General features: G+C 36.2%; 2 protein-coding genes across 3 annotated transcripts; both read left to right on the forward strand.

The window, feature by feature from the left end:
• The first annotated feature begins 2008 nt into the window (after positions 1-2008).
• On the forward strand, positions 2009-14623 carry golim4b (golgi integral membrane protein 4b). The gene is made up of 12 exons (XM_067364082.1): positions 2009-2195; positions 5392-5466; positions 5632-5681; positions 5787-5840; positions 5981-6131; positions 6255-6337; positions 6584-6667; positions 11280-11616; positions 11806-11885; positions 12374-12514; positions 14309-14377; positions 14483-14623. The coding sequence occupies exons 1-12, from the start codon at positions 2009-2011 to the stop codon at positions 14621-14623; spliced, it is 1452 nt and encodes a 483-aa protein (XP_067220183.1).
• Positions 14624-18008: 3385 nt separating this feature from the next.
• On the forward strand, positions 18009-25880 carry pdcd10b (programmed cell death 10b). 2 transcript variants are annotated; one of them, XM_067363591.1, is made up of 8 exons: positions 18009-18141; positions 19233-19394; positions 19662-19715; positions 19919-20036; positions 20220-20346; positions 22888-22966; positions 25103-25185; positions 25345-25871. In XM_067363591.1, exons 2-8 carry the CDS (start codon positions 19305-19307, stop codon positions 25424-25426), a joined length of 633 nt encoding a protein of 210 aa, XP_067219692.1. In that variant the 5' UTR covers positions 18009-18141; positions 19233-19304; the 3' UTR covers positions 25427-25871. The 2 variants fall into 2 exon arrangements, with proteins under 2 accessions (XP_067219692.1, XP_067219693.1); XM_067363592.1 differs by lacking the exon at positions 18009-18141 and having other exon boundaries at positions 19253-19394; positions 25345-25880.
• Positions 25881-27479: the final 1599 nt, after the last annotated feature.

Here is a 27479-nt window from a genome sequence, read left to right on the forward strand (position 1 = left end):
CTACAATCAGTGAATATCGACACTAGTACGGTGACTGACAGCCACACATTCTCCTCAAAACATTAGATTCATCCGTGCTGAGGAGTCATGCCGATGCACAACCCAGATGATAATACCGGAAATAACTGCAATTGCAGGTTTCAAACAGAGATGGCGACAAAGAGGCAAAACTTACGGACTGCAGCTTTAAAGAGATGTTTCTTGTGAAGCACTGTATCAACTGGAAGGTCATGAGAAAGTCTATCGAAACTACATGATAACATTTTTTATTGTGTGTAATTAAAAAGTTGTAATTTTGTCAAATTATGCAAAAAGTGTGACGGTATATTTTAATTGTTTTTACATAAAATGAGGAAGCACTCTTTTATAAGAATGTCATCGTTTGGATGGATTTCAGATGTAGCATTAAATATTCTTAAAGGGTTAGTTCACCCAAAAATGAAAATAATGTCATTAATTACTCACCCTCATGCCGTTCCACACCAGTAAGACCTTCGTTCATCTTCGGAACACAAATTAAGATATTTTTGTTGAAAATCAATGAAATTTCCTCTCTCAAGATCCATAAAGGTACTAAAAACATATTTAAATCAGTTCATGTGAGTACAGCGGTGCAATATTAATATTATAAAGCAACAAGAATATTTTTGTGTACCAAAAAAAAAAAAATAATAATAATGACTTATTTAGTGATTTCAAAACACTGCTTCAGGAAGCTTCGGAGAGTTATGAATCAGCGTGTCGAATCAGCTGTTCGGAGCGCCAGAGTCACGTGATTTCAGCCGTTGGCAGTTTGACACACGATCCGAACTGCTGATTCGACACGCTGATTCATTATGCTCCGAATCTTCCTGAAGCAGTGTTTTGAAATCACTATAAAAGTCGTTATTTTGCTTTTTTTGGCGCACCAAAAATATTCTTGTTGCTTTATAATATTATTACTATTATTGAACCACTGTACTCACATGAACTGATTTAAATATGTTTTTAGTACATTAATGGATCTTGAGAGAGGAAATGTCATTGCTGGCTATGCAGACCTCACTGAGTCATTCAAACTCTCAAGGTCCATAAAAGAACTAAAAACATATCTAAAACAGTTCATGTGAGTTCAGTCTTAATATTATAACACGACAACAATACTTTTTGTGTGCCAAAAAAAAAAAAAAACAAATAACAAAACAAAATAACGACTTTTCAATATCTATATGGGCCAATTCCAAAACACTGCTTCAGAGATTGATGAATCGAATCAGTGAATCGGAGCGCCAAAAAGTCACGTGATTTCAGCAGTTTAGCTGTTTGAGAGGAGATCCGAATCACTGATTTGAAACAAAAGATTCATAAAGCTCAGAAGCTTCATGAAGCAGTGTTTTGAAATCGGCACATATAGATATTGTTGAAAATAATAATATTAAGATGAACTCACATTAACTGTTTCAAATATGTTTTTAGTAGCCTACCTTTTTGAGAGGTTAAATGGCTTTGCTCTCAATAGAGGCCTCACTGAGCCATCGAATTTCATCAAAAATATCTTACTTTGTCTTCCGAAGATGAACGAAGGGTGTAGAACGACATGAGGGTGAGTACTAAATGACATTATTTTCATTTTTGGGTTGAACTAACCCTTTCATTTCTGTGTAAAGATTGTGTGTGTGTGTGCGGACTGGACTCTGGGTGGCGCTGCACTCAAAAGGGAGGAGTTGGCAAGAACAAACTGACTGTAATGATAGTCCTTTCTAAATGACACGTATGAAAGTTTTGAAAAAGCCAGTTCATAGCCATTAGTCGGACTTACTTTTTCCGTAAGGGATAAGTAGCCTATAATTAGAGTGAACTTGAAAAGTAGGCCTATACCAGAAAGCAACTGGTGCGTCCATTAAAGGGACAGCATCTCTAGGAGAAAAAAATAAACAGACGGATCATTGTGGCTTTCCTAAACATTTACGTTACTGAAGAATCGGATGGCACATAGTCTTTACCGTCTACTCAAGAAGAGGAGGAAAAGATGGGGAAAGGCATTTGTTCGAGACGACAGAGAAGAATATTTCAGTCTTTCCTACTTCTCAGCTTCGTCTGCGGGACGTTGTGCGCCTTCATGATCTCATATGAGATGCATAAAGAGCTGAAAAAGACTGAGGCGACGGCTTTGAAGTACCAGCAGCATCAAGAGTCACTTTCTGCGCAGCTGCAAGGTACAAAATTAATGAAAAGATCCTACAGTGAAGGCGCTTTGTATTAGATGTTTGATTAGGGCTTACCTGATTGTTTTTGAGATATCTGATGCATGCCTGCAGAGATTTCTATTCAAAATGTTTTGGCCTGTTCGTTAATTCCTCTTATCCAAGAATAATAGGCTAATGACACGCATCAGATTTTCTTGTGAACAACATTCCTTGAGAATACATACTTATTTGCTTTCATTTGATGTTTTTTGTCTCTTAAGTTTTTGAATGGGGTCCTTTGACAAACATTGGATAACACTAGACTGAGGATTTTCACTTCTCTGTGCCAGATTACAGTGTGCATTATATCTTGGTGAATGTCAGGAAACCTTTTAAGAAATTTCATTTCAGCCCAAAAGAAAACAGTAATGTGAAATATATTTAGATTTATTTTATTTTCAGGACAGTTAAAGTCACTTTACCCCTCTACTGTGTTATTATCACTGTAATGTGCCTGGTGTTGTCTCTCTCATAATTAATAAATTAACTAATTTTAAATAATAATTATATAGTAGGATAGTTCTCATACTACTCAGTTACTACTGTAATACATTAATGTGATTTTTAAAAATAAAATGAATTAATTTTAATTAATTAAAGGCAGTACAATAAATGTGCATAATTAAAACTAAAATCATTTATGGGTCAGTGACGTGATTTTTTTTTTTGTCCAAGGACCTTTAATAATAATAAAAAGCAAAGATATGACATTCAAAGTATGTAAGGTTGTACAACTAGATCTCTTTTATCAAATCCAAAAGGTTTTAATTATATTTTGCTACATATAAAAGTATTTTAAAGGTTTTGAAGTGTCAAAAGGTCATTTGGTTTCACCGTCCAAAGGCCAATACAGCCACTTCATTTGTGATTAAAGTATTTTAAAATGTAATAAATGTATATATTTTTTATTATGGCATGATTTTATATCATCATACATCAACATAGTGCAAAATACCATTAAATTTATGTGTAGAAGTCGTTGCTTTGTTATGAGAAAGAATGTCTGGAAAAATGAATTTCATTGATGTCATTCGGAGTAACCGATATAAAGGGACCATTTTGGATCAAGTCATGCGGTCAATATCATGTGACAGGATGTGACATCATTCAGACACCTGCAAAGGACCACATGGTCATGAAGCAAAGTAACTTAATTTGAGAAATTCATGTTTTCACTTGCTCATACGCATGTCCCGAAACATCAGGTTATTCGGTTCAACCGCTATAAAACATGGAAAATGTGGTAATATTTTAAAAACTTGTACTATGTTTGATCCTTTGCTAGCTAGATATCAGTCTGTTAGCATTGTTTGAAAATATAGTCATTCGGTATAACCAAAAGTGTCATTCGGTAAAACCGAAATTTTGGTTAAACCGAATGACTTTTTTGGTGTCAAATTTTGTCCATCTTGTAAAAAATGACAAAAGCAGTGTTAACTGATTATTTAAAAACACATAATCTCATTGTTAACACTAGGGATGCTCACATTGACCGTTTAACCGTTAACCGAAAGTAAGAATTTTAAACGATTAATACTATCAGTTAAATGTTTTTTTTTTTTTTTTGCTGTTTGCTGCATGGTTAAAGAAAAATATGCTATATATACATATATGCTTATTTGTTAACTCGCGGGGCGTTTCACACGTGCCAGACATATTTCGCTAAGCAACAAGCAAAATGAAGAGAGCGAAAAGAAGTACTGACCATTTCGATAGAAAGGGTCAGGCGCGCCGTTGGCACGGGGACAGGAAAGAAATCGACCCCCGCACTTTTGATAAGGGCTGCTTCAATCAGTCACAATATATCATCTTTTAGCTTAGGATATTTTCTTTCAAATGAGACCATTTTCACGTTTCTGTGAGCTTTCGTTCATAAATAATAAACTGTTTTGTCGCAGATATGAAGAAGAGGAAATGCGCTCTCGAACAGAGAAACACGCGATCTCCAAGCAATCGATCACAGCATGCTAACGTTTTAGGACCGGTCGATGGTATATAAATCGTGGCCGAACGTTAGCGTTTGTCAATCAAGCAAAACCGTCCATTTTCGTGAGGATTTGTAGTTTATGGACTGTTTTGAGTTCGGTAATTACATCTAGAAAGTTGAAAGCATTGATGGCATCTATAAAAGAGATATCTAAAAGCGAAACGAAAATTATTGCCTCGACCGGCGACACAGTGGGGAGGACGCACGAGAGGAGACCTGCGCGTTTAATTGGTATGTGTATACTGTAATACTGCATTTACAAAGCTTATCAGTGGCATGCACTTTGATCACGAAAGTGAAAGTGCCTTTTGCGGTCGCATCGCGGTGACCCCCGCGTTCCCATTTCTCTCGATGTGAACCGTGAGCTCCAGTCCATTACAATTTAGGGCCATGGTATACTTCATTTCCCGCATTCCGCTCAGTATCGTGCGCGAGCCTTTCAAAGAAACTCATTTGCCCATGAGCTCGGAAAGACGCGTTCGGTGTGCACACGTGCACCGTCCGTGGTCATAACAATAACAATCCTTGAGGTAGGCCTGCTATTTTTATTTGACGGAAAAAATGTCTAAAATACCGGTTGCTCAAAGCTTCAATGGAATCGATGTGTTTTTGTTTTGTCATCTTAATTTGTTAAACATTTAAGTGAAAAATATTTAGTGTAGGCCTATTTATTTTATGCCTTTTATTGAAATAATTTTTTTCTGTTGTCAGAAACGCTGCAGGTGCGTGACAATTTGATAATGTGAATCCAGGTTCTGTTGTTTATCTGTTCTATGCTGCTGTTTGCATGTTAAAATAAACCCGTGGAAGACACAGACACTCGATAATTGTATTTTTTATTTAATGTCATATATATGTCATATTACCATCATATAGGCTATACAATATTATAATCTCATCAGTTAACGGTTAATAATCGGATAACGAGCGTCGGTTGTCGGTCGAGAAATTTAACCGAAATGAGCATCCCTAGTTAACACTTAATAAAACTTCAAAATTAATTATATCTCCATTATCATTCATCATTTTTCATGTTTCACTATCGAGAATGAGATTTTTGCATTACCATAATGATTTTGGGGTAAAATAACTTATCTGGAACATCTAATATCACAATACAAAAAAAATAAGGTGCCAGTAATGTTAATAAAAACATTATGTTTTTCTATCTCTTTTCAGTGGTATACGAGCATCATTCTAAACTAGAGAAATCTCTCCAGAAAGAGAGACTTGAGCATAAGAAGGCTGAAGAGGGTAATGTCCTGTTCATTTGCACAATATTTGATTCAATGATATACACAACCTACTTAATCTGGATGCGATTTGATTATGATGATTACAGATAATGAATGATAATGAGTCCAGGTTGTGCTTCATGTTTGTTTTTAAAAGCCTCTATTGATTGTCAATACATCATAGATTTCCTTGTGTTTAAGCGGGAATCACAGAAGGCCCTCAACAAAGAAAAGGTGATTTAAAATGGATGGTGTTTTGATTAGTAATGACGTGTAAACACGATAGAGCTGAAATTGCCATTTATGCATAATAACTTACAGTTTTGTTCGACCTAACAGCAAGATTCAGGCTATCGACTGAAAGCTCTTCAGACAGAGCACCAAATACTGAAGGTCAGATGACATTTATAATGGAAGTTCTTGAAAAGTATTTCTGTAATTTCTGTTACAAAAATGATATATCGATTGTGGATGTTGCTAAACGTAATAATGCTTCCTTGGACATCGACTTCTTTTGCATACAACCAAATCAGTCCCAGCATGAAGACTTAAAGATGCAATACTATGAACTTCAAGAGAAGCACCAGAATCAAGGGCAGGATCATGAACGTGTGCTGGATGAGCACAGGCTGGAAATAGACAACCTGCAGAGAGAGAAAGAGGTTGAAATATCCAGACTGAAAGGTAAGCCTGTGTGCTACACTTAGTCTTGTATATGTATTCAGAGTCATCGGATTTAGGGTTCACACCAAATCCATTTCCATCCATATAAAATGAGTCTTTCATCACCTGTTTTCCTCCTTGTAGAGAATGTGTATAACCTTCGAGAGGAGAACAGACAGCTGCGGAAAGCTCATCAGGACATCTACACACAGTTACTTGATGTGCAGGTCAGAGAAACTACAAAGGATTCTGGGATACATTATGTGATTAGGGTTTAAAGGGAGCTTGAATTTGCATGTAGTATTTCAATTAACATTGCTGTACAGTTTAAGAAATTCCAGAGGGAACCCATGGCAAATTAGCTTACGGGTTGACTTACAAATTGACATCAAGACCGAACATCTCTATTTCTGTGTGTACTACTTCTGCTTTTCAAGACTGACATACTGAAATTACACCATTCACCATTTTAGGAACAGCACAAGAACCTGCAAGCTTCAAAAGATCATCTCTCACTCACATTAGAAGACCATAAAAATGCACTTGTTGCAGCTCAGGTAACACGCAATCATGACTACTGATATAACTTTGCCAGAATCTAGATATATTGGTGTATGTGCTTGAGGTACATTACATTCTGTTGCATGCTGCAACATTTTAAACTAATAAAAGAACAATTGTATTTTATATGTGCATCCAAAATAATGGCTTTCCTAATACTAATTCTTAACACTTAATGCATACTGTTTGCTATTAATGTAAGAAAGCAATAATTGTGAGTTCTGTCATGACAACTCTTGGAGTGTTTGGCATGGAAATGGATGTGACCATGTTGATATGTTGGTTTCGACTCTGCTGCTGCTGGTAAGTATGGGACTTGCTACTGCCAATACACACACAACATGCTGTTGTTAGCAAGTAAGACATGCTGCTGCTGTACCTTATAACATACATGAATTATCCATAGCAGATCTATACAGGTGGAGCTGGGGAAGGTGGAGGTTTTCCTGATAGTGCGCTGCAACTGCTACAGAAAATGAGCAGCAGAAGGTTGAGCATCAATAGCTCATTGGCTATTGATACAGCAGGAACCAATAAGCTGTACCTTATAGAGAATGATGTGATTGCAAGCAGATTGAGTTAAAGGGTTAGTTCACTTTGAAATGAATATTAGCCCAAGCTTTACTCACCCTCAAGCCATCCTAGGTGAATATGACTTTATTCTTTCTGATGAACATAATCTGAGAAATGTGAATAAATATCCTGACGCATCCAAGCTTTATAATGGCAGTGAACTGGACCAATGAGTATGAGCTGAAGAAAATGCATCCATCCACATCCATCCATCATAAAAGTGATAATAAAGGCCTTCTGAAGCAAAGTGATGCATTTGTGTAAAAACAAAAAAATCCATATTTAAACAAGTTATGAAGTAAAATATCTAGCTTCTGGTGTCGCGTCAGTTAAGCTTTTTCCGTAAGTTGAACAGGGAAGGAGTAGGACATAGCGTAAGCTTTGTGAACTGCAAGAGTTTTACACTTACTTTGAATACATTGAATGGTGGAAGCTAGATATTTTACTTCATAACTTTTTTAAATATGGATATTTTTTTACATAAACGCATCGCTTCGCTTCACAAGGCCTTTATTAAAGGTACAATTTGTGATATTTTTCTCCGCTAGAGGTCGCTAGAAGCCTATTCAAAACAAAGGCGTAGTTTGATGACGCCAAGTTTTAGAGCGGAAACTTGGGACATGTGGTCTCCATCTCAACGGACGGTGCAAAAGAATAGGGATTGGAATCTGGAAGAACTCATATTCGTGGATGCGATTATTAACGTTCCTGTAGTATGAAGCAGAGCAGGACCGAGTGTTGCGGGAGCTGAACGAGGAGCTGGAGCGATTGATCAACACACGCCTCATGAGCAGTGGGACTTTTATTATGACACAGTCGCCGGCGCCGCTTCCGCTTTTCCGGTCATGAGTTTACGGGAGCTGTCCTTGTCGACAGAACCAGCGGCAGATGGTAAACAGTAATTATGTTCCATAAATAAGTAACACAATCCACCATAAAACATGCAAGAAGTAAATAAGGAACTGCTTGAAGCAAGCTAGTGGTTTGCTGGACGCTAGACACTACTTCCGCATTTGTCCACGACACTGTTGTCATGTGGTTTCTACGTCAGTAAAGGCGGTAACAAATGGTAACTGACGTCATTGACAGGCGACTGCACTGCCCCGTGTCACTGTTTAGAATGGGAATTTTCTCATGATTTACAAGTAGTTGAAAACATTAGAGATATTGTTTGTAATTAGCTGGACAAAATATATAACACTAGCCTAGTGGTTTTTGGATATTTTACTGCAAAAAATTTACATATTGTACCTTTAACCCCCAAGAGCCGTGCACGTTTATAATGGATGGAAGCACTTTCTTGAGCTTCATACTCGTTGAGCCCGCTCACTGCCATTATAAAGCTCGGATGCGTCAGGATATTTATTAAAATTTCTCAGATTATGTTCATCAGAATGAGGATGGCTTGAGGGTGAGTAAAGCTTGGGCTAATTTTCATTTGAAAGTGAATTAATACTTTAAGGACCTACTTTAAGGATTAGCCTGCGCCATCTAGAGTTTCATGACAGAACTTATATTTGCTGTCTGTAATAAAGCTAGACTAACTGCTAACTGACTAACAAGAGAACATACACTGCTGTTCAAATGCTGTTCAAAGGTTTGGTAAAGATTTTTAGTCTGTAATGATTGGTGAGATTTATTTATGTTTTTGTAAGAAGTTTCTTAAGCTCACTAAGGCTACAATTATTTGATCAAAAATACAGTAAAAACAGTAATATTGTGAAATATTATTACAATTTAAAATAAGTTTTCGATTTTAATATATTTTAAAAAGTAATTTAAAGGTGCCATCGAATTGAAAATTTTATTTACCTCGGCATAGTTAAATAACAAGAGTTAAGTACATGGAAATGACATACAGTGTCTCAAACTCCATTGTTTCCTCCTTCTTATATAAATCTCATTTGTTTAAAAGACCTCCGAAGAACAGGCGAATCTCAACATAACACTGACTGTTACGTAACAGTTGGGGTGTACGCCCCCAATATTTGCATATGCCAGCCCAAGATCGAGGCATTACACAAGGGCAGCCAGTATTAACGTCTGGATCTGTGCACAGCTGAATCATTAGACTAGATAAGCAAGCAAGAACAACAGCGAAAAATGGCAGATAGAGCAATAATAACTGACATGATCCATGATAACATATTTTTAGTGATATTTGTAAATTGTCTTTCTAAATGTTTCGTTAACATGTTGCTAATGTACTGTTAAATGTGGTTAAAGTTACCATCGTTTCTTACTGTATTCACGGAGACAAGAGCCGTCACTATTTTCATTTTTAAACACTTGCAGTCTGTATAATTCATAAACACAACTTCATTCTTTATAAATCTCTCCAAAAGTGTAGCATTAGCCGTTAGCCACAGAGCACAGCCTCAAATTCATTCAGAATCAAATGTAAACATCCAAATAAACACTGTACTTACGCGATTAGACATGCTGCATGACGAACACTTTGTAAAGATCCATTTTGAGGGTTATATTAGCTGTGTGAACTTTGTTTATGCAGTGATAGAGTCGAGAGCTCGGGAGGGGGCGAAGAGCGTGAGCAATTAAAGGGGTCGCAGCCTGAATCGGCGCATTTCTAATTATGCCTCAAAATAGGCAGTTAAAAAAATTAGTTTTTAAAAATCGATGGGGTATTTTGAGCTGCAACCTCACAGACACATTCAGGAGACACCTTAGACTTAAAAAAAATTTCGCTGGCACCTTTTGAAAGCTGAATTTTCAGCATCATTACTCTAGTCTTCAGTGTCACATGATCCTTCAGATATCATTCTAATATGCCGATTTGCTGCTCAAGAAATATTTCTTCATATTATTTATTGAAGCAGTTGTGCTGCTTAAGATTTTTGTAGAAATAGTGATACATTTTTTTTTCAGGATTCTGAGCCCAAACTTTTGAACCTACTAATCGTGTTCTCATCACATTTTATGCCATCTCACCCGAGAAAGGCAGCGGATGAAATATGCATGCAGATGTGAAATGGATTTTTTCGAAGCTCCTGTCTAGCTGTCTGAAGTCTCATATTATGGCTCATCTTTTTCTATGCCTCAGGCCACTGGTTCAAGCTGTAAATACTACAGACGTGTTTTCTCCCTGACAGTTGACCCTGTGTGAGTGATGCATGTTTGCCTGCCATTAATATTTTAATCTGACTGAATATAATGTGACGCATTCTAACATTTAAACTACTTAAATTACTCTTCCTCACCTTACATTGCAGGTATTATCTCCTCAGTAGCATCATGTAATAAGAAAAAAAAAATTAATTCTCAAATGAAACTGGGAAATATCTTTTAATAAAATTATTTATGAAGGTTAGAAATTATAACATGCAGGTATCCTGCATTATATATTCAGTACATTTGCTCCTCGGTAGTTTATTTAATTTACTTTTTGAATTATCTCTGTGCTGCTGAGTTAGCATCTTTCAGGCGTCAGGCCTCATACTATTTAACTTTCATTACCCAATCCATGCATCACAGAATATCACATCAGAAATTTTTAATTCCATCCTAATGCAATATTTGAATGAAGCTTCAGGTGAAAGAGCTGAGGCGATTAAAGGAGAATCGCAATAAAGCATCCGGTGCAGGCCGAGCAGCTAAAATTGTTCAATTTGCACAGCTATATACTGGAGACAGAATGCCTAAATGAGGAGCTGGATAATAAACCCATTCAGGTACAGATGGAAATGTAACATACAACATTAAAAGACTTGTTCATTCATTACTTGGCTTTCCTTTTATTTGTAAGAAAGCCTGTGGAGTAGTCTACTGTTGACATGAATGTGTGCTGTTACACTCTCAGGTCACAAATGGATTAAGTCTTAATCCATTTTTTGAAATTATTCTCACTTCCTACTGCAGCTGAAGTATTTATTCAAAGGCCGTTTGGGCTAGTTTGTCAACTTCAGGATGAGATGACTCATGTAACTTAATAATTTAAATGTGTGACTGTGGCTAATGCAAGTGTCTTATCATCAGGCCACACCACACTTTGGTCATACGGATGTTTCTCCTTTACAGGTGGAAGGATATGAGGAAAATGGAAAAGGGTTATCCCCTCAAGGTGTGTTGGAGATTGAAAATAACAATGCGACCAAAGTGGCAATGAAGCAGCCTCGGAAAATTGATATTTTTGCTGAGGGAAACGGCAAGAAAGAGGAGAGAAGCACATCAAAGGATAGAGGAGGAGAGGATAAGGGGGAAAAGGCAGTGCTGGAACATTCCTTATCAAACCCAGAAGAGCTGGGCATTAACCCTCGCAAGAACACACTAAGCCAAAGCCCGGAGAGACAGACACAGACGGAGCCACTTCACAGAACTGAAGTACACTTTGAGGCTTTGGATACAGTTATTGCTGGTAAGGAAGGATATTTTTGTGGCAGGTATTGGCCTTTTCTGATTCTGTTGTGCCTTATGAAGCTAAGGGTTCTAGCACAAAAATCTAAAGTGCTGCCAAGTTAAAAAAAAAAAAAAAAATTAATAGCCCATGAAAATATACATTTACTTATTATACATTGCTATATTTGATTTTTCTGTTGAAATACAGGAAATGCTGTGCAATCACATCATGTTTTGGCTGGACGAGAAGATGCAAAAGATGTAGAGGACACTCAAAAGCATGACAAGGTGTGTCTGATAATACACTGTGTTTGTGTGTTGTTATTATATATATATATACAGTAATATCTCAGTGTCTGTTTTTGATCTGCATTTGCAAATTTTCCTCAAGACTGAGAGTCTTTGCAGTAAGAATTGCATTATCAGACATTAAAGTGGCCCAAATCCGATTTGAAAAGATCAATGTGTTGATGCTGTTCAGAAATTAGATCTGTGTCAAGTGCAGAGAGAAAAAAAACTGATTTGGACCACTTACACACTGCATGAATGTAGACAAATTGCATGCAGAGTCATAAATGAATTATTCAGTAACATCAAGGCAGTGTGGCGTAAACACTATGGCTGTACTTTCTCTGTATGATTTCTTGAAAAGCTCAATTATTTGACTTTGAAGTGCAAATTACAATTTTGTTAAACTTTTATTACAGGAAATTACATCATTTGAAGTTTAAGATTTGTATTAATGACTTATTCTCTTTTAAAATGACTCGTTTGAGCAGGAACTAGGAGAAAAAAAACTGAACATTGAGAATGAGGCCAAAAATCAGAACGAAGATGAATTTAAAGAGGCGAAAGAAGAAACAGAGTACAAGACCAATGCGAACAAGATCAGGCCTGAAGAAGATGAGCAGCTTGTGGTGAGTTAACAAGAAGGGTACAGACAAGCTCCTCTTCAATTATTCATGGATTAAAGTCTTTTGGGGTCAATAAGATTTTTCTTTTCTTTCTTTATTTATTTATTTCTTCTTTTTTTGAAGAAGAAGAAATTTAAGAAATATTTTTATTTTTAAACTTTGTTACAAAAGAAAATTTTGAACTTTCTATTTATTAAAATCCTGTAAAACATATATCATGTTTTCCACAAAAATATTAAACAACACAACTGGTTTCAACATTGATGATAATAATAGACATGTTGAGTACCAAATCAGCATATCAGAATGATTTCTGAAGGATCATGTGACACTGAAGACTGGAGTAATGATGCTGAAAATTCATTTGAAATTGAGTTATTTGAAATTGTAATAATATTTCACTGCATTACTGTTTTTATAGCTGTATTTTAAGCAAATAAATGCAGCCTTGGTGAGCATAAGGACTTCTTACCGACCCCAAACTTTTGAATGAAAGTTTGAATTAACTTTACCGTCATCTAACGCACACTTAAAGAAGACCAATTATGCCCCTTTTCACACAATGTAATATAAGTCTCTGGTGTCCCCAGAATGTGTCTGTGAAGTTTCAGCTCAAAATACCCCTGTAACGAGGTTCATAAATGGGAAGAAGGAGGCGGGAACCGGCGAACATTCAACGTAACTTTAATTCAAAAATAAACAAATAACAAAACGAAAGTAATGCCGACAGACCCTCGTGGACGTCTGCCGGCCACACAAACATAATAAAACATAAAATAAAGTCCAGGCCTGGTCCTCTCTCGTCCTTCACGGTAGTCGCTCCTCCTTTTATGCTCCCGGAGCTCCTCCGTGAGGGACTCAAGGCCGGTGCGCCTCCCAGGTGAAGCTCATTAACACTCGCGCCACCGGCCTCGCGCCGTTCCCTCACGGCTCTCGCCCGCCCTGGTCGCCACAACCCCACAGATCATTTATTATAGCTTGTCAATTTTGCCCCTATTTGGGTGTGAGCAAAAACACACCGTTTTTGTGTGTGTCCCTTTAAATGCAAATGAGCTGCCGCTCCCGGCCTGCTTTCCAGAAGAGGGCGGAGCTTTAACAGCTCATACTTCGGCTGCTCAACAACAACAAAGCTGGAGAATCTCACGCAGCCAAAATGAGGATTGTCAGCATTGTCCAGCGTTGAATTGACCCTCGTTTGTGAAGCAGTCCGGCGTAAAATGACGGCATGACAACAACACTCTACTACAACAACTCTTCATCTTCTCTAAAGCAGCCCAACATGGCCTCACCCCCTTTGTTGCATTTTCTTGGGGGCGGGGTTTATGTAAATTTTAGGGTTTGTGATGTCACTAACCCAGGAAGATGCTCATTGTAGTCCCTACCAGCCTTTCGTTGTAGTCCTTAAAAAGCGATTTCTGTAAAAGAAAATATCTCCCTTTGCATTGAACTTTGAGCGTTGTAACTTTGCAGATGTTGGTTATGCTCAAACAGCAACATTACACACTAACTAAAGTTAAAAGATTGAAATCATAATCAACCACCCCTTTAAAGTAAACCTTTAAAAATACTAATCATTTAATAACTTAAGCAAATCTTAAGATTACCATTCATTTTCATACTGTTAATGTTGTAATGTTGTAGCATTTGAAATAATTGATTTTTGTTTTAATGTTTTATTTTTCATTTAGACAAAATTGTAATTGAAATTAATTTTAATATCTCAAACTGTTGCCAGCAAAAGAACTAAACCCACTGGTATGAAATGATAATCAGATTACTGATGCACTATATCAATAGGTGGCAGGCAATCCAGAGCAGCAAGAGGACCAGCCGGATGAGCAATATGAAGACGATGTAGTGGATGAGGTGAGGGAATACAGGCATTGATGGACTGGTGTGCTGAGGAAGTGGTACAAAATGGTACATGAAAAATGACTTGTTCCCATCATCCCCCACTGCATCATCCATTAGACTGTTGATGACTCAGTGCATGACAGACAGAAGAGAGCAGAGGAGGAAGAGAGTGAAGAGAAAGATCCCTACAGTGAACGTAATGGAGCACGGGTCAGCCAAATGCTTAAGAAGTCTGTTCCTGTCAATCAAATAAAATGAGCGAGAAGCATGTAGAAAAGAATTGTAACTTTGTACTTGAAAATGCAGAACAATGTGTTCAGAATGTAAATGCACTATAATGTTAGGCAGGTGAAATAGTGCATTTCGAGAACATAAGATTTTAAATATCGTAAAATAATGAATTATTGTTTCCACAACAAAGTGAATGATGAACCAGAAGCAGAAACCGATACCAATCAGGAGAGCTTCCAAGAAACATTGATAAAAAGAGGATGAAGAAGATGGGAAAGCAATCAAAAACTGATTTTATCAAATGTGAATATGACTGCTTCTAGTGTCTACTGAGTGGCTTTACACGTCTCTTCTTGACTGGCAGAAAACTGAAGTGCAACAACTGTGATCACTTTTTTTTTTTTTAGAAGTGACTACTTATGAAAGTGCCTTGTACTTCTAAGTACAAGGATTTGTTTAGCATTTATATTTAATCAAAGCATTGTATCTTCATCTTATTAAATGATATGAACTGGCACCCTGCTGAATGAAAACTTGGTAAACATGCATTCCATATGTCAGAATATTTCAGTGGTTTCTTAAAGGAAATTATTATTTATTTAATTTTAAATATTCACTCTGTTCAGTACTTGAATTTTTTTAATTAAAATGTTAAATATGGGTGAATTTACATTCTTTAAATATAAAATAATCCTCTTATTAATAGTAGTAATGTAATAAAAGAGATACAACAAATAAGTAGAGGAAGAAAAGAAAATACAAACTAAGTGTTTTTAATGCTATTTTTTACTTTTTATCTTGTATATTACTTTCATCTGAGAACTTCATGTACATCTGGACTTTCTCTGTCAAGCATAAGAATATTACATATTCAAGCTATATGTGACCCAGGACCACAAAACCAGTCATAAGTCGCACGCGTATATTTGTAGCAATAGCCAACAATACATTGTATAGGTCAAAATTACAGATTTTTCTTTTATGCCAAAAATCATTAGGATATAAAGTAAAGATTATGTTCCATGAAGATATTTTGGAAATTTCCTACCATAAATATATCAAAAAACTTTTGTGAGTGGATATGCATTGCTAAGGACTTCATTTGGACGATTGATGAAGGCGATTTTCTCAATATTTCGATTTTTTTTGCACCCTCAGATTCCAGATTTTCAAATAGTTGTATCTCGGCCAAATACTGTCCTATCCTAACAAACCAGTGGTGTAGTCCTAAAATAATAAGTGGTGTACAATCACAACACTAAATGTGTTTGATGTTGTTGTTCACTAGTAACATTTGTTTCATTAAAAACAAATCAATACAGTGCATTCTACAATTTATTGACTTTTTTCAGATTAGTTTCGACTGCATTACAGTATGACTATTATTTAAACATGCTGCTTTGGAATTATATTCACTATGAAAAGTGATACATCTGAAATTAATGTTTCATTTTATTCAAGTGGGTGTTAAAAAATAACTTAATATGAAATAAGTATTTCCAGATAATAATTTTTTTACAATTCGCTTTGATATTAGTGACAAAATACGGAAGAGGATTAGGGCCAAGCAATAATAAAAAAATAAAACCGAGAAAAAAGTCGAGATAAAATGTTGAGAATAAACTCGTTAAATTACAAAAAAACTTGTTAAATTATGAGAACAAATTCGTTCAATTAATAATTTAACGACTTTTTTCTCGTAATTTAATGACTTTATTCTCATAATTTAATGACTTTATTCTCAACATTTTATCTCGACTTTTTTCTTGAAATTTAACAACATTTTTCTCATAATTTAACGAATTTGTTCTCGTAATTTAATGACTTTTTTCTTGTAATTTAATGACTTTATTCTCAACATTTTATCTCGACTTTTTTCTCGAAATTTAACAAGTTTTTTCTCATAATATACCGAGTTTATTCTCAACATTTTATTTTGACTTTTTTCTCGAAATTTAACGATTTTTTTCTCGAAATTTAACAACTTTAATCTTGAGATGGATTTTTTTTTTTTATTATTGCTTGGCCCTAATCCTCTTCCGTACCAAAAGCCAGTTATTCAAGGGTGTAATTTTGGTTTAAACATTAGGTAAAAATGTACAACAGCGCATAAAAATGTGGTCATGACTTTCACAAACAAACAAAAACCGCAGTTAGGCTGATTGAAAATTTAAATCCACTCTCTGTCAGTAGGTGGCGCTTATGGAAGAGCAGAAATAGAGCTGTGACCCCGGTAACCTCTGTAAACAAAGCAGCGCTGCTTATAAACACTGTGCGTTACATGGAGGGAATATGAAAAGAAAATGCCATCAAAACTTTTATCAAGTCAGTCAGTTCCCTTCAGAGATACATTCATAGAATGAATTTATACTTTAGTTCATATAATTTTCCTCAGAACTCGCATGTTTATGTTGTAAAACATCATTTTAATGATGATACAAATATGAAACTGTGATATAATAACCGTCAGAAATTGCATCATGGTTTATATGATGTTTTAAATTATTTAAGCACATGTAAGCTTATCAGTTTGACAGAATTTTCTACTTCAGTGTGCCAGAAGTCAAACTATATCCTTTTCCATTATCATAGCATTTATGAAAAATATCAACCTACACATATAGCCTATAGAAACAATAGCTACAACATCTCACGGTTGTAATATAAATCTAGTGAACATATATTACCTTAATAGATTATAAATTCTACAAGTTAGCCAAATTTACCACAATAAAATGTGATAAACTCTTGTAAGGGTGGGTCATGAAGAGCTTAAAAATCCTTCTAATAAATGTTGGCGTAAGATGATGTTTTTCCTTCTTTTCATCAGTCTTTTGTTCATCAGTCTAGATCATGTTTGGCGTTTTAAAGTGTTTAACTCGGCGTATACGTGCGTATGGCCACTGTAACAAACCATACATCAATGGAAACTTATTCATATGATGTATAAATCTCAAAAATTGACGCTTATTGTGGTTTTTGCTTTTTGCTTATTGCTTTTGTGGTCCAGGGTCACATATATGAGCTCTGTTATTGTATTATATTATTAAAATATAAAACTATGGGATTTTTATGCTTCTCTGTTCATTTTCTGAACAGAAAATGTACTTATTAATTTAGATAAACAGCAAATAGAAATATTTTGACATTTTTAATATATATTCTCAAAGCCAAATGTGGATTTATTTATTTTTAATTATGATTAATGTGGTTTTGGTCATGTTCACCTTTTTTTTTACTCCTCTTCTGCCCATACTAATATATATGTTTTCTGTATGTTTATGCAGATAACTTCTTGTATGTTTATTGTTTTAAAATAAAAATATTTACATTATAAGCATAACAATATATGAGAAACGCCCATAGATCGTGCATTCTGCTTGGTCAGAAAACGGAAGTCGTCACTTTCTCTCAGCTCACCACCCAGAAAACTTCCGACTTCCGAAGTTAAAAACAAACACAGCTACATTTTGCTAGCTGAGCATCAAGGAAGTATTTAGTGCTTACCTCTCCGCAGTGGGACGTGCAGACGAAGACGAGAGCAGGTATTTCTGCTGACACTTGTGATCATATTACAAGTCTACAGACGTCGAGATGAGCAGATCTGTCTGCTAACTTTGATAGCCAGCAGGCTACTCTCTTGCTATGAAAGCTAGGCTACTAATTCTAAAATCCACTTGAGAAATAAGCAAAGCTTGATTAACTGAAGGACGAGGTCTGTTTGATTTGGCTTTGATGGTTTAAAAACAACCTGAATCGAAATGAACACGAGGGATTGAGTTTAACAGTCAAGAGCCTAGAAAACATTTGCTACATAACCTGCTAACCCGTCCATTACAATGGATAAGTCATTTATTAACCATAGTTTAACTATCGTGACCAAAAACAAGGTGACTAACGTTAGACTCCTTCAAAGTGTTCTTATGTGGTTCTTACGTATAAGCATTTGCTAAATTTATCAGATGTTTTTACTATGCCATTAACCTGTCAATTGTCACTGGCCCACCGGTGGGCCCACAGCCATTACATATTTAAAACAGTAATATTCTATACTAAACCTAAAAAAAGCTCTGAAAATGTTTTTAATAGAAAAAAACAACAACATTATAACCCTCTATAACCCACAAACATGTAGTTTTTATGTTTATTAGAGGCTGAATTCATATCAAATTCTGCCAAACTTCCCATACTACTTCTATATTGGATGTCAACTTCATAAATTGTTAAAATAACGATACTATATGATTTAGATCACTCAAACTACAGAAATGGAGGCACCTTTATATGGTCAGTAATGAAGCTTGGTTGTCATCTAGTGAAAAAGTGTGGTATTGCGCCCAAACAAAATCTTACTGAAAGCTCATTTTATAGATATCAACCTCAAATTTGGAACACAACTTGTTCAGATTTTTGGCTTTGATTTCCTTTAGAGTAAAACATAAAATATTATATTTTTACATTTTCATAAACTTAAACTTCTATAACTTTTCTGTTTCACTTACATACATTATTTCACTTCTACAATAATCTGCCAAATTGCCAACCATTAGTTTGGATAGTGCATTTTCATGTCTATAATAAAAGAGGGGGTGACAGTTAACAGGTTAATTCAGTATGTTCCTTCTGATCATTGTAGTGCGCTTGAGAGGACTGAGTGAGTTTTGTGGCTCATCTGCCCATTTTTACCTGTGGTGGGCCTCCATTGAGGATGACAATGGAAGAGATGAAGAATGAAGCTGAGACAAATTCAATAGTCTCTATGACATTATATGCAGTCATGTATCCAGTCTTCAATGAGGTATTCACATTTACACTTTAGTGTAAGGCAATATGCTGTGTTTATTTGCCATAAAATTGATGTGCTGTTCATGTGTATATATGTTTTGGTTCTGGATTTTTTTTTTAATTGATTTATTTGATATAACAGGGAAAAAAAAAAAAAAACTTTACGGGCGGTTAACTGCACAGTGATGAATTTGAGCAACACACACTTGGGATTGATAAGATTTATTAATGTAAAGTCTCTTATGCTGGTCTGATTTTGACTTTGTTCATAATATGACAGTTGGAGAGGATAAACCTGTCAGCAGCACAGACATTGCGGGCAGCATTTATCAAAGTAAGACTTCCTGAAAGTGTCAATTTATCAACTGGCACATGCTGATAGTACAGTATTTATTCTCTGACATGTTATCTCTCCTCATCTGAGCCTTGTGATGATGTATTTGTTTTTAAAAAAAGATTAATTTCACACTTATTAACATAATGTGAGGTTTACCGATGTGAGTTTAATCTCTCTTTAATCAACGCCAACTTCTAAAGGCAGAGAAGGAGAATCCAGGGCTCACTCAGGATATCATCTTGAAGATACTGGAGAAGAAGAACGTTGAGCTCAACTTCATCGAGTCACTACTGCGCATGGCTGCAGATGATGTGGAGGGTAAGAAAGCATTTTTCCTATTTCTGGATCTTTCTTGCAATAACACTCAAAATAATACAAGTAATGATTGGCCAATAGAGTCTTTTTGTTTTTCCACTAAATATCAAAGTAATATTTGTGATCATGTGCACCCGTTTTAGTATCTGAACCTAAGAAGGTTTATGTCTGACTCATATTTCACAGAGTACATGATTGAAAGACCAGAACAGGAATTCCAGGACCTGAACGAGAAAGCAAGAGCCCTCAAACATATCCTGAGTAAAATCCCAGACGAGATCAACGACAAAGTGCGCTTCCTACAGACCATAAAGTGAGGATCCTGTCCCTTGTCTTAACCTGTTAGCGTTCCAATTTACCGCCCGTGGTACACATACCTGTCAAAAGAGAACAAAACCACGCATATACTTCAAATGGTTCAAGAACAGCATGCAATTTACTTCGGTTATGGCTTTTTTAGTCTATACTGACACTTTGATGCTTGAAAAGTTCATAAAGAGATTTAAGAGCGGTTTAATCCAAATTTACTGAAGAGACTCGATCACTTTATATGATTGACAGGTTTAATTTAGGCTTTTATTTACTTTATTCACTTTTTATTCACTATTTCACACTATTCATTCATCAACTCACACATCAGTTGTGGTACACAGAAGCTCAAGCATGTTTGCTTGATGTGTGAGAACCAATGAGGTTCATTCTCGTGTTACGCAGCACGTTTGAGCTTCAAGAACCAATGAGGTTCATTCTCGTGTTACGCAGCACATTTGAGCTTCAGCAAGAACCAGTGAGGTTCATTCTCGTGTTACGCAGCACGTTTGAGCTTCAAGAACCAATGAGGTTCATTCTCGTGTTACGCAGCACGTTTGAGCTTCAGGAACCAATGAGGTTCATTCTCGTGTTACGCAGCACGTTTGAGCTTCAGCAAGAACCAATGAGGTTCATTCTCGTGTTACGCAGCACGTTTGAGCTTCAGCAAGAACCAATGAGGTTCATTCTCGTGTTACGCAGCACGTTTGAGCTTCAGCAAGAACCAATGAGGTTCATTCTTGTGTTACGCAGCACGTTTCGGCTTCTGCAAGAACCAATGAGGTTCATTCTCGTGTTCCGCAGCACGTTTGAGCTTCAGCAAGAACCAATGAGGTTCATTCTTGTGTTACGCAGCACGTTTCGGCTTCCGCAAGAACCAATGAGGTTCATTCTCGTGTTACGCAGCACGTTTCGGCTTCTGCAAGAACCAATGAGGTTCATTCTCGTGTTCCGCAGCACGTTTGAGCTTCAGCAAGAACCAATGAGGTTCATTCTCGTGTTACGCAGCACGTTTCGGCTTCTGCAAGAACCAATGAGGTTCATTCTCATGTTACGCAGCACGTTTGAGCTTCAGCAAGAACCAATGAGGTTCATTCTTGTGTTACGCAGCACGTTTGAGCTTCAGCAAGAACCAATGAGGTTCATTCTCATGTTACGCAGCACGTTTGAGCTTCAGCAAGAACCAATGAGGTTCATTCTTGTGTTACGCAGCACGTTTGAGCTTCAGCAAGAACCAATGAGGTTCATTCTCGTGTTACGCAGCACGTTTCGGCTTCTGCAAGAACCAATGAGGTTCATTCTTGTGTTATGCAGCACGTTTCGGCTTCTGCAAGAACCAGTGAGGTTCATTCTCGTGTTACGCAGCACGTTTGAGCTTCTTCAAGAACCAGTGAGGTTCATTCTCGTGTTACGCAGCACGTTTGAGCTTCTTCAAGAACCAGTGAGGTTCATTCTCGTGTTACGCAGCACGTTTGAGCTTCAAGAACCAATGAGGTTCATTCTCGTGTTACACAGCACATTTAAGCTTCTTCAAGAACCAATGAGGTTCATTCTCGTGTTACGCAGCACGTTTCGGCTTCCACAACAACCAATGAGGTTTGTTCTCACGCGTCAAGGAATTGCGGTTGAGCTTCTGTTTGTTTGCTGATCAATATTTATTTGTGAATAAAAGCCTAAATTGAATCTGTTCATCATATAAAGTGATTGAGTTTCTTCAGGAAATGTGGACTAAACCGCTCATTTCATAAGGATTATTTTTATGATCTCTTTATGTACTTTTTGAAACGGTAGTTGCATAGCTGACAATGGAGGAACAGAAATCACGCAAGACATCAGCTTTCGTTGCCGCTAGTTCTTTGACGTAGGCTTGGTGTGTCACTGCCTTTATGCATAGCTGCATAATATGATGTTTACCATCAATGATTCAATAGCAGCCTTCAAATATGTGAGCAGAAGTTGTTGAAATGCTTTGTGTGAAATGTTTTATCGCAAAAGTATTTAGTAGTGCGTAAGTTGTAACTTGGTGCCTCTTTATGTCAAAACTTGGCTAAGTTGTAACTTGCGCACAGCTGGTGAAATCGGCCCCTGGCCCAGAAATCAGCATGACACTTAACCTCCAGTCACTCCAGGGGGATTGTCCCAGTAATAAGTATACTGTGAGTCACTTAGTATAAAAGCATCTGCTAAATGACTACTTTTGTTTAACTTACTTACTACAAACTAGAGTAATGATCACGCAATAACTGTAGTCGAAATCGTTTGGAGCCTATAGATCAACCCCCTCCCCCAATAGCCTAGCATAAAGTCTGCTGCTTTAGTTTTAATCAAGCAATCAGCCAGCAATTAATCGACTAAGCAATCTCACATAGCTGACAATAACATGGATACATAGACCTCAGGAGATGTTCAAACGTGAAAGATTTGTAGACATTTTAATGGGCCTCACCTCTATTATCTTGCCATTCTCCACTTCCTGACTGCTGAGTCAGTGCTTCGCTGTTCATAAATGTATTCATCACTCCTGACCTCTTGCTGATTTCCACAGAGACATCGCCAGTGCTATTAAGGAGCTGCTGGACACAGTCAACAATGTGTTTAAGAAATATCAGTATCAGAATCGCAGGGTAGGTATTTCTTATTTCACAGAAACTCACAAGCACAAGCAAGTTGGGATGGTTTTTAAAAGAATATTTTGGGTTTAATACAAGTTAAGCTCAACTCACAGCTCTTAATGATTATTCTAGAGCTGTGCAGTTCTGGATAAATTGAGAATCACAATTTTTGTTTAAATAGAGATTACAATTCTCCCACAAATCTGAATCAACTAAACAAAAGAATGTCATTTACTAGAGGTTCTGACAAAATGTTAATTGCTGCAGTCTATTTAAAAATGCTTAATTTGAATTGACTCACTCAAAGACATCTTATTTAATTACTAGATGAATCAGCCTTTTTGAATGATTCAATGGCATACATTTTTTGTTTTAACAAGTACGAACACACACAGATCTGCACGTTCCACTGTGATCGTACTTGTTAAATGTTTAACGGACATAGCAAAAAAGTGGAAGTGAATGTGGACAGTTTGTAAAGGTTAATACTCATTATTTCACATGACGTTAACAGTATGTGAATTCATGTCATTAAGCACTAGAACACTGACCTGAACTTCCTCTCCACTAGATGCAAGGTAGTGCTGCATGATTAATCTTTAAAAGATTGTGATCTCAATTCAAACACCCACACTATCTTATTCCTAAATGACAACAATTTGTCTGTGTCTATTAACCCCTTCGGGACCCGATTCTGCACAGTAGTGGGCATGAAGTGGAGCCGCACGCTATCAAATCCTTGCCCACACTCCCGCAGAATTGTTTAGTACGGTTTACTGCAGAACAGCTCATTATGTCGCTGTGAAATAAACAGTTATGTAAATGTAGAAATTAAAGTTAAAGCTCCAATCTTCTCCTGAAAATCCTGAATCACAGCTGTCAATCATGATGTCACAGCCCATTTTTATAGCATCAAATAGCTAAATATAACCAAACTTATTTAAAAGAATGAACACTTGAACTTACATCAGCGTGATAACTACAAAAAAAATGACGGAAACCATCTTTGGAAAAAAAAAAAAATCTGAAGTATAATTTTTAAAGGATTAGTCCACTTTCAAATAAAATGTTCCTGATTATTTACTCACCCCCATGTCATCCAAGATGTTCATGTCCTTCTTTGTTCAGTCGAAAGAAATGAAGGTTTTTGATGAAAACATTCCAGGATTATTCTCCTTATAGTGGACTTCAATGGCCTCCAAATGGTTGAAGATCAAAATGACAGTTTCAGTGCAGCTTCAAAGAGCTTTAAATGATACCAGACGAGGAATAAGAGTCTTATCTAGCGAAACGATTGGTCATTTTCAAAAAAAATGTACATGTATATGCTTTATATAAACAAATGATCGCCTTCCATGTGCTTCCGCCAAAAACGCACTTTCGTATTCTTCAAAAAGCTTACGCTGAATGTCCTACACCTTCCCTATTCAACTTACGTAACGAACGCAGTGCCTGTTCCATTTTTTCCGTAAGTAGAATAGGGAAAGGCGTAGGACAAAAACCTTAATTTCTTTTCGACTGAAGAAAGAAGGACATGGACATCTTGGATGACACGGGGTGAGGAAAACCCTTTTAATTGTTTAGTTTGTCTTGCATCCCATTAAATTACATGGAGAGGGCGGGGTTTATGGCCTGTACAGGGACCAACCACCTGGGAGCGATCAAAATGCTTTGGCTTCACTTTTCAGGACTTGTGCAACACGCTTGGAGAAAACATTTGTGTAAAGTTGTCAATTTAGAACTTTGTTGCCATGGCAACCTAATAGCTAAAGGCTTTAAATGACTAAAAATGAAATGTTGTTGTAAATGAACGATCTCAAATACACAAGTTTTAACTGAAAAAAAAAAATCATGTAAGATGTTTTATATAATTATAAGCTTCACATTTCTGCTTTTAAACCATCCAAAAATTGCCTCCTTTTACATCTGTTGTAAATGCCTCACTGTAACCTCTTTTCTTTATAAAGATAATGAGGGATGTCACTTTTTTGCATAATAAATATTATGCCACAAATGCTGTCAATTGATCTCAACTTGCTGGAAAATTCTTTTAATGGTCATATTAACATGCTTTATTATTATTATTATTATTTATTTTTACTAAAATTGAAGTCTAATATGGAGATATATTTTTCTTCTTTTTCCCAGACACTTGAACACCAAAAGAAGGAGTTTGTGAAGTACTCCAAAAGCTTCAGTGATACACTGAAAACATACTTCAGAGATGGAAAGTAAGCAAGCAGACAGTGACGGATGTTTTTTCAAAGTGCAGTGCTTATGCTTCGAGCAGACATCTGTTTTACAGATCTTCTATGAAAGTGCATTTCTCAATGAAAAATGATGGGCCAATTGATATCCCGAGCACTGACGTTTCTCTTTCTCGTCCGCAGGGCAATAATCGTCTTTATCAGTGCCAACAGGCTTATCCACCAAACTAACTTGATACTGCAGACCTTCAAAACCGTCGCCTAGGAGACGCAGCTGTGATGTGTGCGGGAGTGTGGAGCCTGTTTTGTGTAATATACAAAGATTTTGTCTTTTGAAAGTATAATTTATAAACGTTTGCCTCATTTGAAGGAAGTTGAAATGAGGAGTTCAAGACATTTTAATTTACTCTTAGCTTGAATAATCATGATTTTCACCCTTCTTGACCATTTCATTACCTTTTTCTTTCACTGTTGTTCCAATCAAATGAAAGCCAAAAGACTTTGCGCCTTAAAGTGTCATGCAACATTCCATATACAAAGTGTAAATATTGCTATTCTTTGCCGTTCAGGCATAAAGAATAAGATTAAATGATGTATTTAACAGATATTTGATTATAAATGTTCAATAAATAGTTTCCAAATGTTTAATATTCTCTGTCTTTGGAGGTTTTTAATTTATTCACTTAATATATGCCCAAGATGCACCAAGGAAGTTAAAAACACGACTTTTATGAAGTCTGCTCTGTAATGTACATTAAGCAGCACAGTTAATGGAAGAGCTCTTCGGCTTTCTGTGTTTAAGTGGGTATTTAATGGTCTCTAATGTCTGAGCAGATACAGAAGGGGTTGAGAGATGCTGAGGATAGCCTCATAATGCTATTCGTTTTGAAACTTAAAACCTAAATGCATATATTTGATTTTATGTACAAACATAGAATACCATTGAAAAGTATGCGGTCTGTAAGATTTTATGTTTTTTAAAGAAGTCTCATGTTCACTTAGGCTACATTTGTTTAAAAACTGAAATATTACTCACATTTACATTAAAGGGTTAGTTCACCCAAAAATGAAAATTCTGTCATTAATTACTCACCCTGTCATTCCACACCCGTAAGACCTTCGTTCATCTTCAGAACACAAATTAAGATATTTTTTGATGATATCCGATGGCTCAGTGAGGCCTGCATTGACTGCAAGATCATTAACACGTTCAATGCCCAGAAAGGTACTAAAGCTTAAAACAGTTCATGTGACTATAGTGGTTCAACCTCAATGTTACGAAGCGACGAGAATACTTTTTGTGCACCAAAAAAAACAAAATAACGACTTTATTCAACAATTTCTATGTCTTTATCTTTCTGGGCATCTGAAAGTGTTAATTATCTTGCTGTCAATGCAGGCCTCAGTGAGCCATCAGATTTTATCAAAAATATCTTAATTTGTGTTCTGAAGATGAACGAAGGTCTTACGGGTGTGGAATGACATGAGGGTGAGTAAATGAATTGTAATTTATGGGTGAACTATCCCTTTAATTAGAATAAATTTAACATAATTTTACTTTCTCTGCTATACAACTTTCATTTCCATCACAACATTCATAGCAAATGAACATTAACAAAGATTAATAAATGCTATATAAGTGCAGTTCATGATTAGTTCATGTTAATGTAGTTAACTAATAAAACTTATTTTAAATTGTTACCATTAATCTTTGTTAACATTAGTTAATAAAAATAATAATAATAAACTTGTGCACCAACGTATTTTTTATCTACTAACTCCAATATTTGGTGCGGACATTCTACAGCTTTTTGGCTGTTTTTGCTGTTCCTAATATTTACCTTAAAGGGATAGTTCACCCAAAAATGAAAATTCTGTCCCCTCAAGTTGTTCCAAACCTGTATGAATATCCTTCTTCTGTTGAACACAATATGGGTATATTCTTCAAAATATCTTCTTTTGTGTTCAACAGAAGAAGGATATTCATACAGGTTTGGAACAACTTGAGGGGACAGAATTCTCATTTTTGGGTGAACTATCCCTTTAAATATCATCTCGTATGAGCCAATTTAGGCTTTCTGCTGTAGTTTTATGCATGGTAAAATCCCTGAGAGAAAAGCGTAAGTGACTGCCAAGGCAGGGCGACAGATGATACTGGTGAGCAAACCATTTATTACTGACTCTAAATAGAACGCCCAAGGCCAGCACAGACAAGTTGCTGCTTCTGCTTTAATATCTAATGATGCCCTTTTAGGCTCACCGATTTGTCTTGTGAAAACTATTTAGTTTGAAGCTATTTGTTGAAACAGTTTAGAAGT

This window comes from Chanodichthys erythropterus, chromosome 16, assembly GCF_024489055.1.
Source record: "Chanodichthys erythropterus isolate Z2021 chromosome 16, ASM2448905v1, whole genome shotgun sequence".
Classification (NCBI taxonomy): domain Eukaryota; kingdom Metazoa; phylum Chordata; class Actinopteri; order Cypriniformes; family Xenocyprididae; genus Chanodichthys; species Chanodichthys erythropterus.

What these genes read in the sequence shown, in the direction of transcription:
- golim4b (XM_067364082.1), top strand. Translation starts at nt 2,009, where the DNA reads ATGGGGAAAGGCATTTGTTCGAGACGACAGAGAAGAATATTTCAGTCT. An exon ending in CAGAGCACCAAATACTGAAG is followed by an intron (nt 5,841 to 5,980) that starts GTCAGATGACAT and finishes CAACCAAATCAG; the next exon opens with TCCCAGCATGAAGACTTAAA. An exon ending in AAGACGATGTAGTGGATGAG is followed by an intron (nt 14,378 to 14,482) that starts GTGAGGGAATAC and finishes ATCATCCATTAG; the next exon opens with ACTGTTGATGACTCAGTGCA.
- pdcd10b (XM_067363591.1), top strand. Translation starts at nt 19,305, where the DNA reads ATGACAATGGAAGAGATGAAGAATGAAGCTGAGACAAATTCAATAGTC. An exon ending in CGCTTCCTACAGACCATAAA is followed by an intron (nt 20,347 to 22,887) that starts GTGAGGATCCTG and finishes TGATTTCCACAG; the next exon opens with AGACATCGCCAGTGCTATTA. An exon ending in ATCAGTATCAGAATCGCAGG is followed by an intron (nt 22,967 to 25,102) that starts GTAGGTATTTCT and finishes TCTTTTTCCCAG; the next exon opens with ACACTTGAACACCAAAAGAA.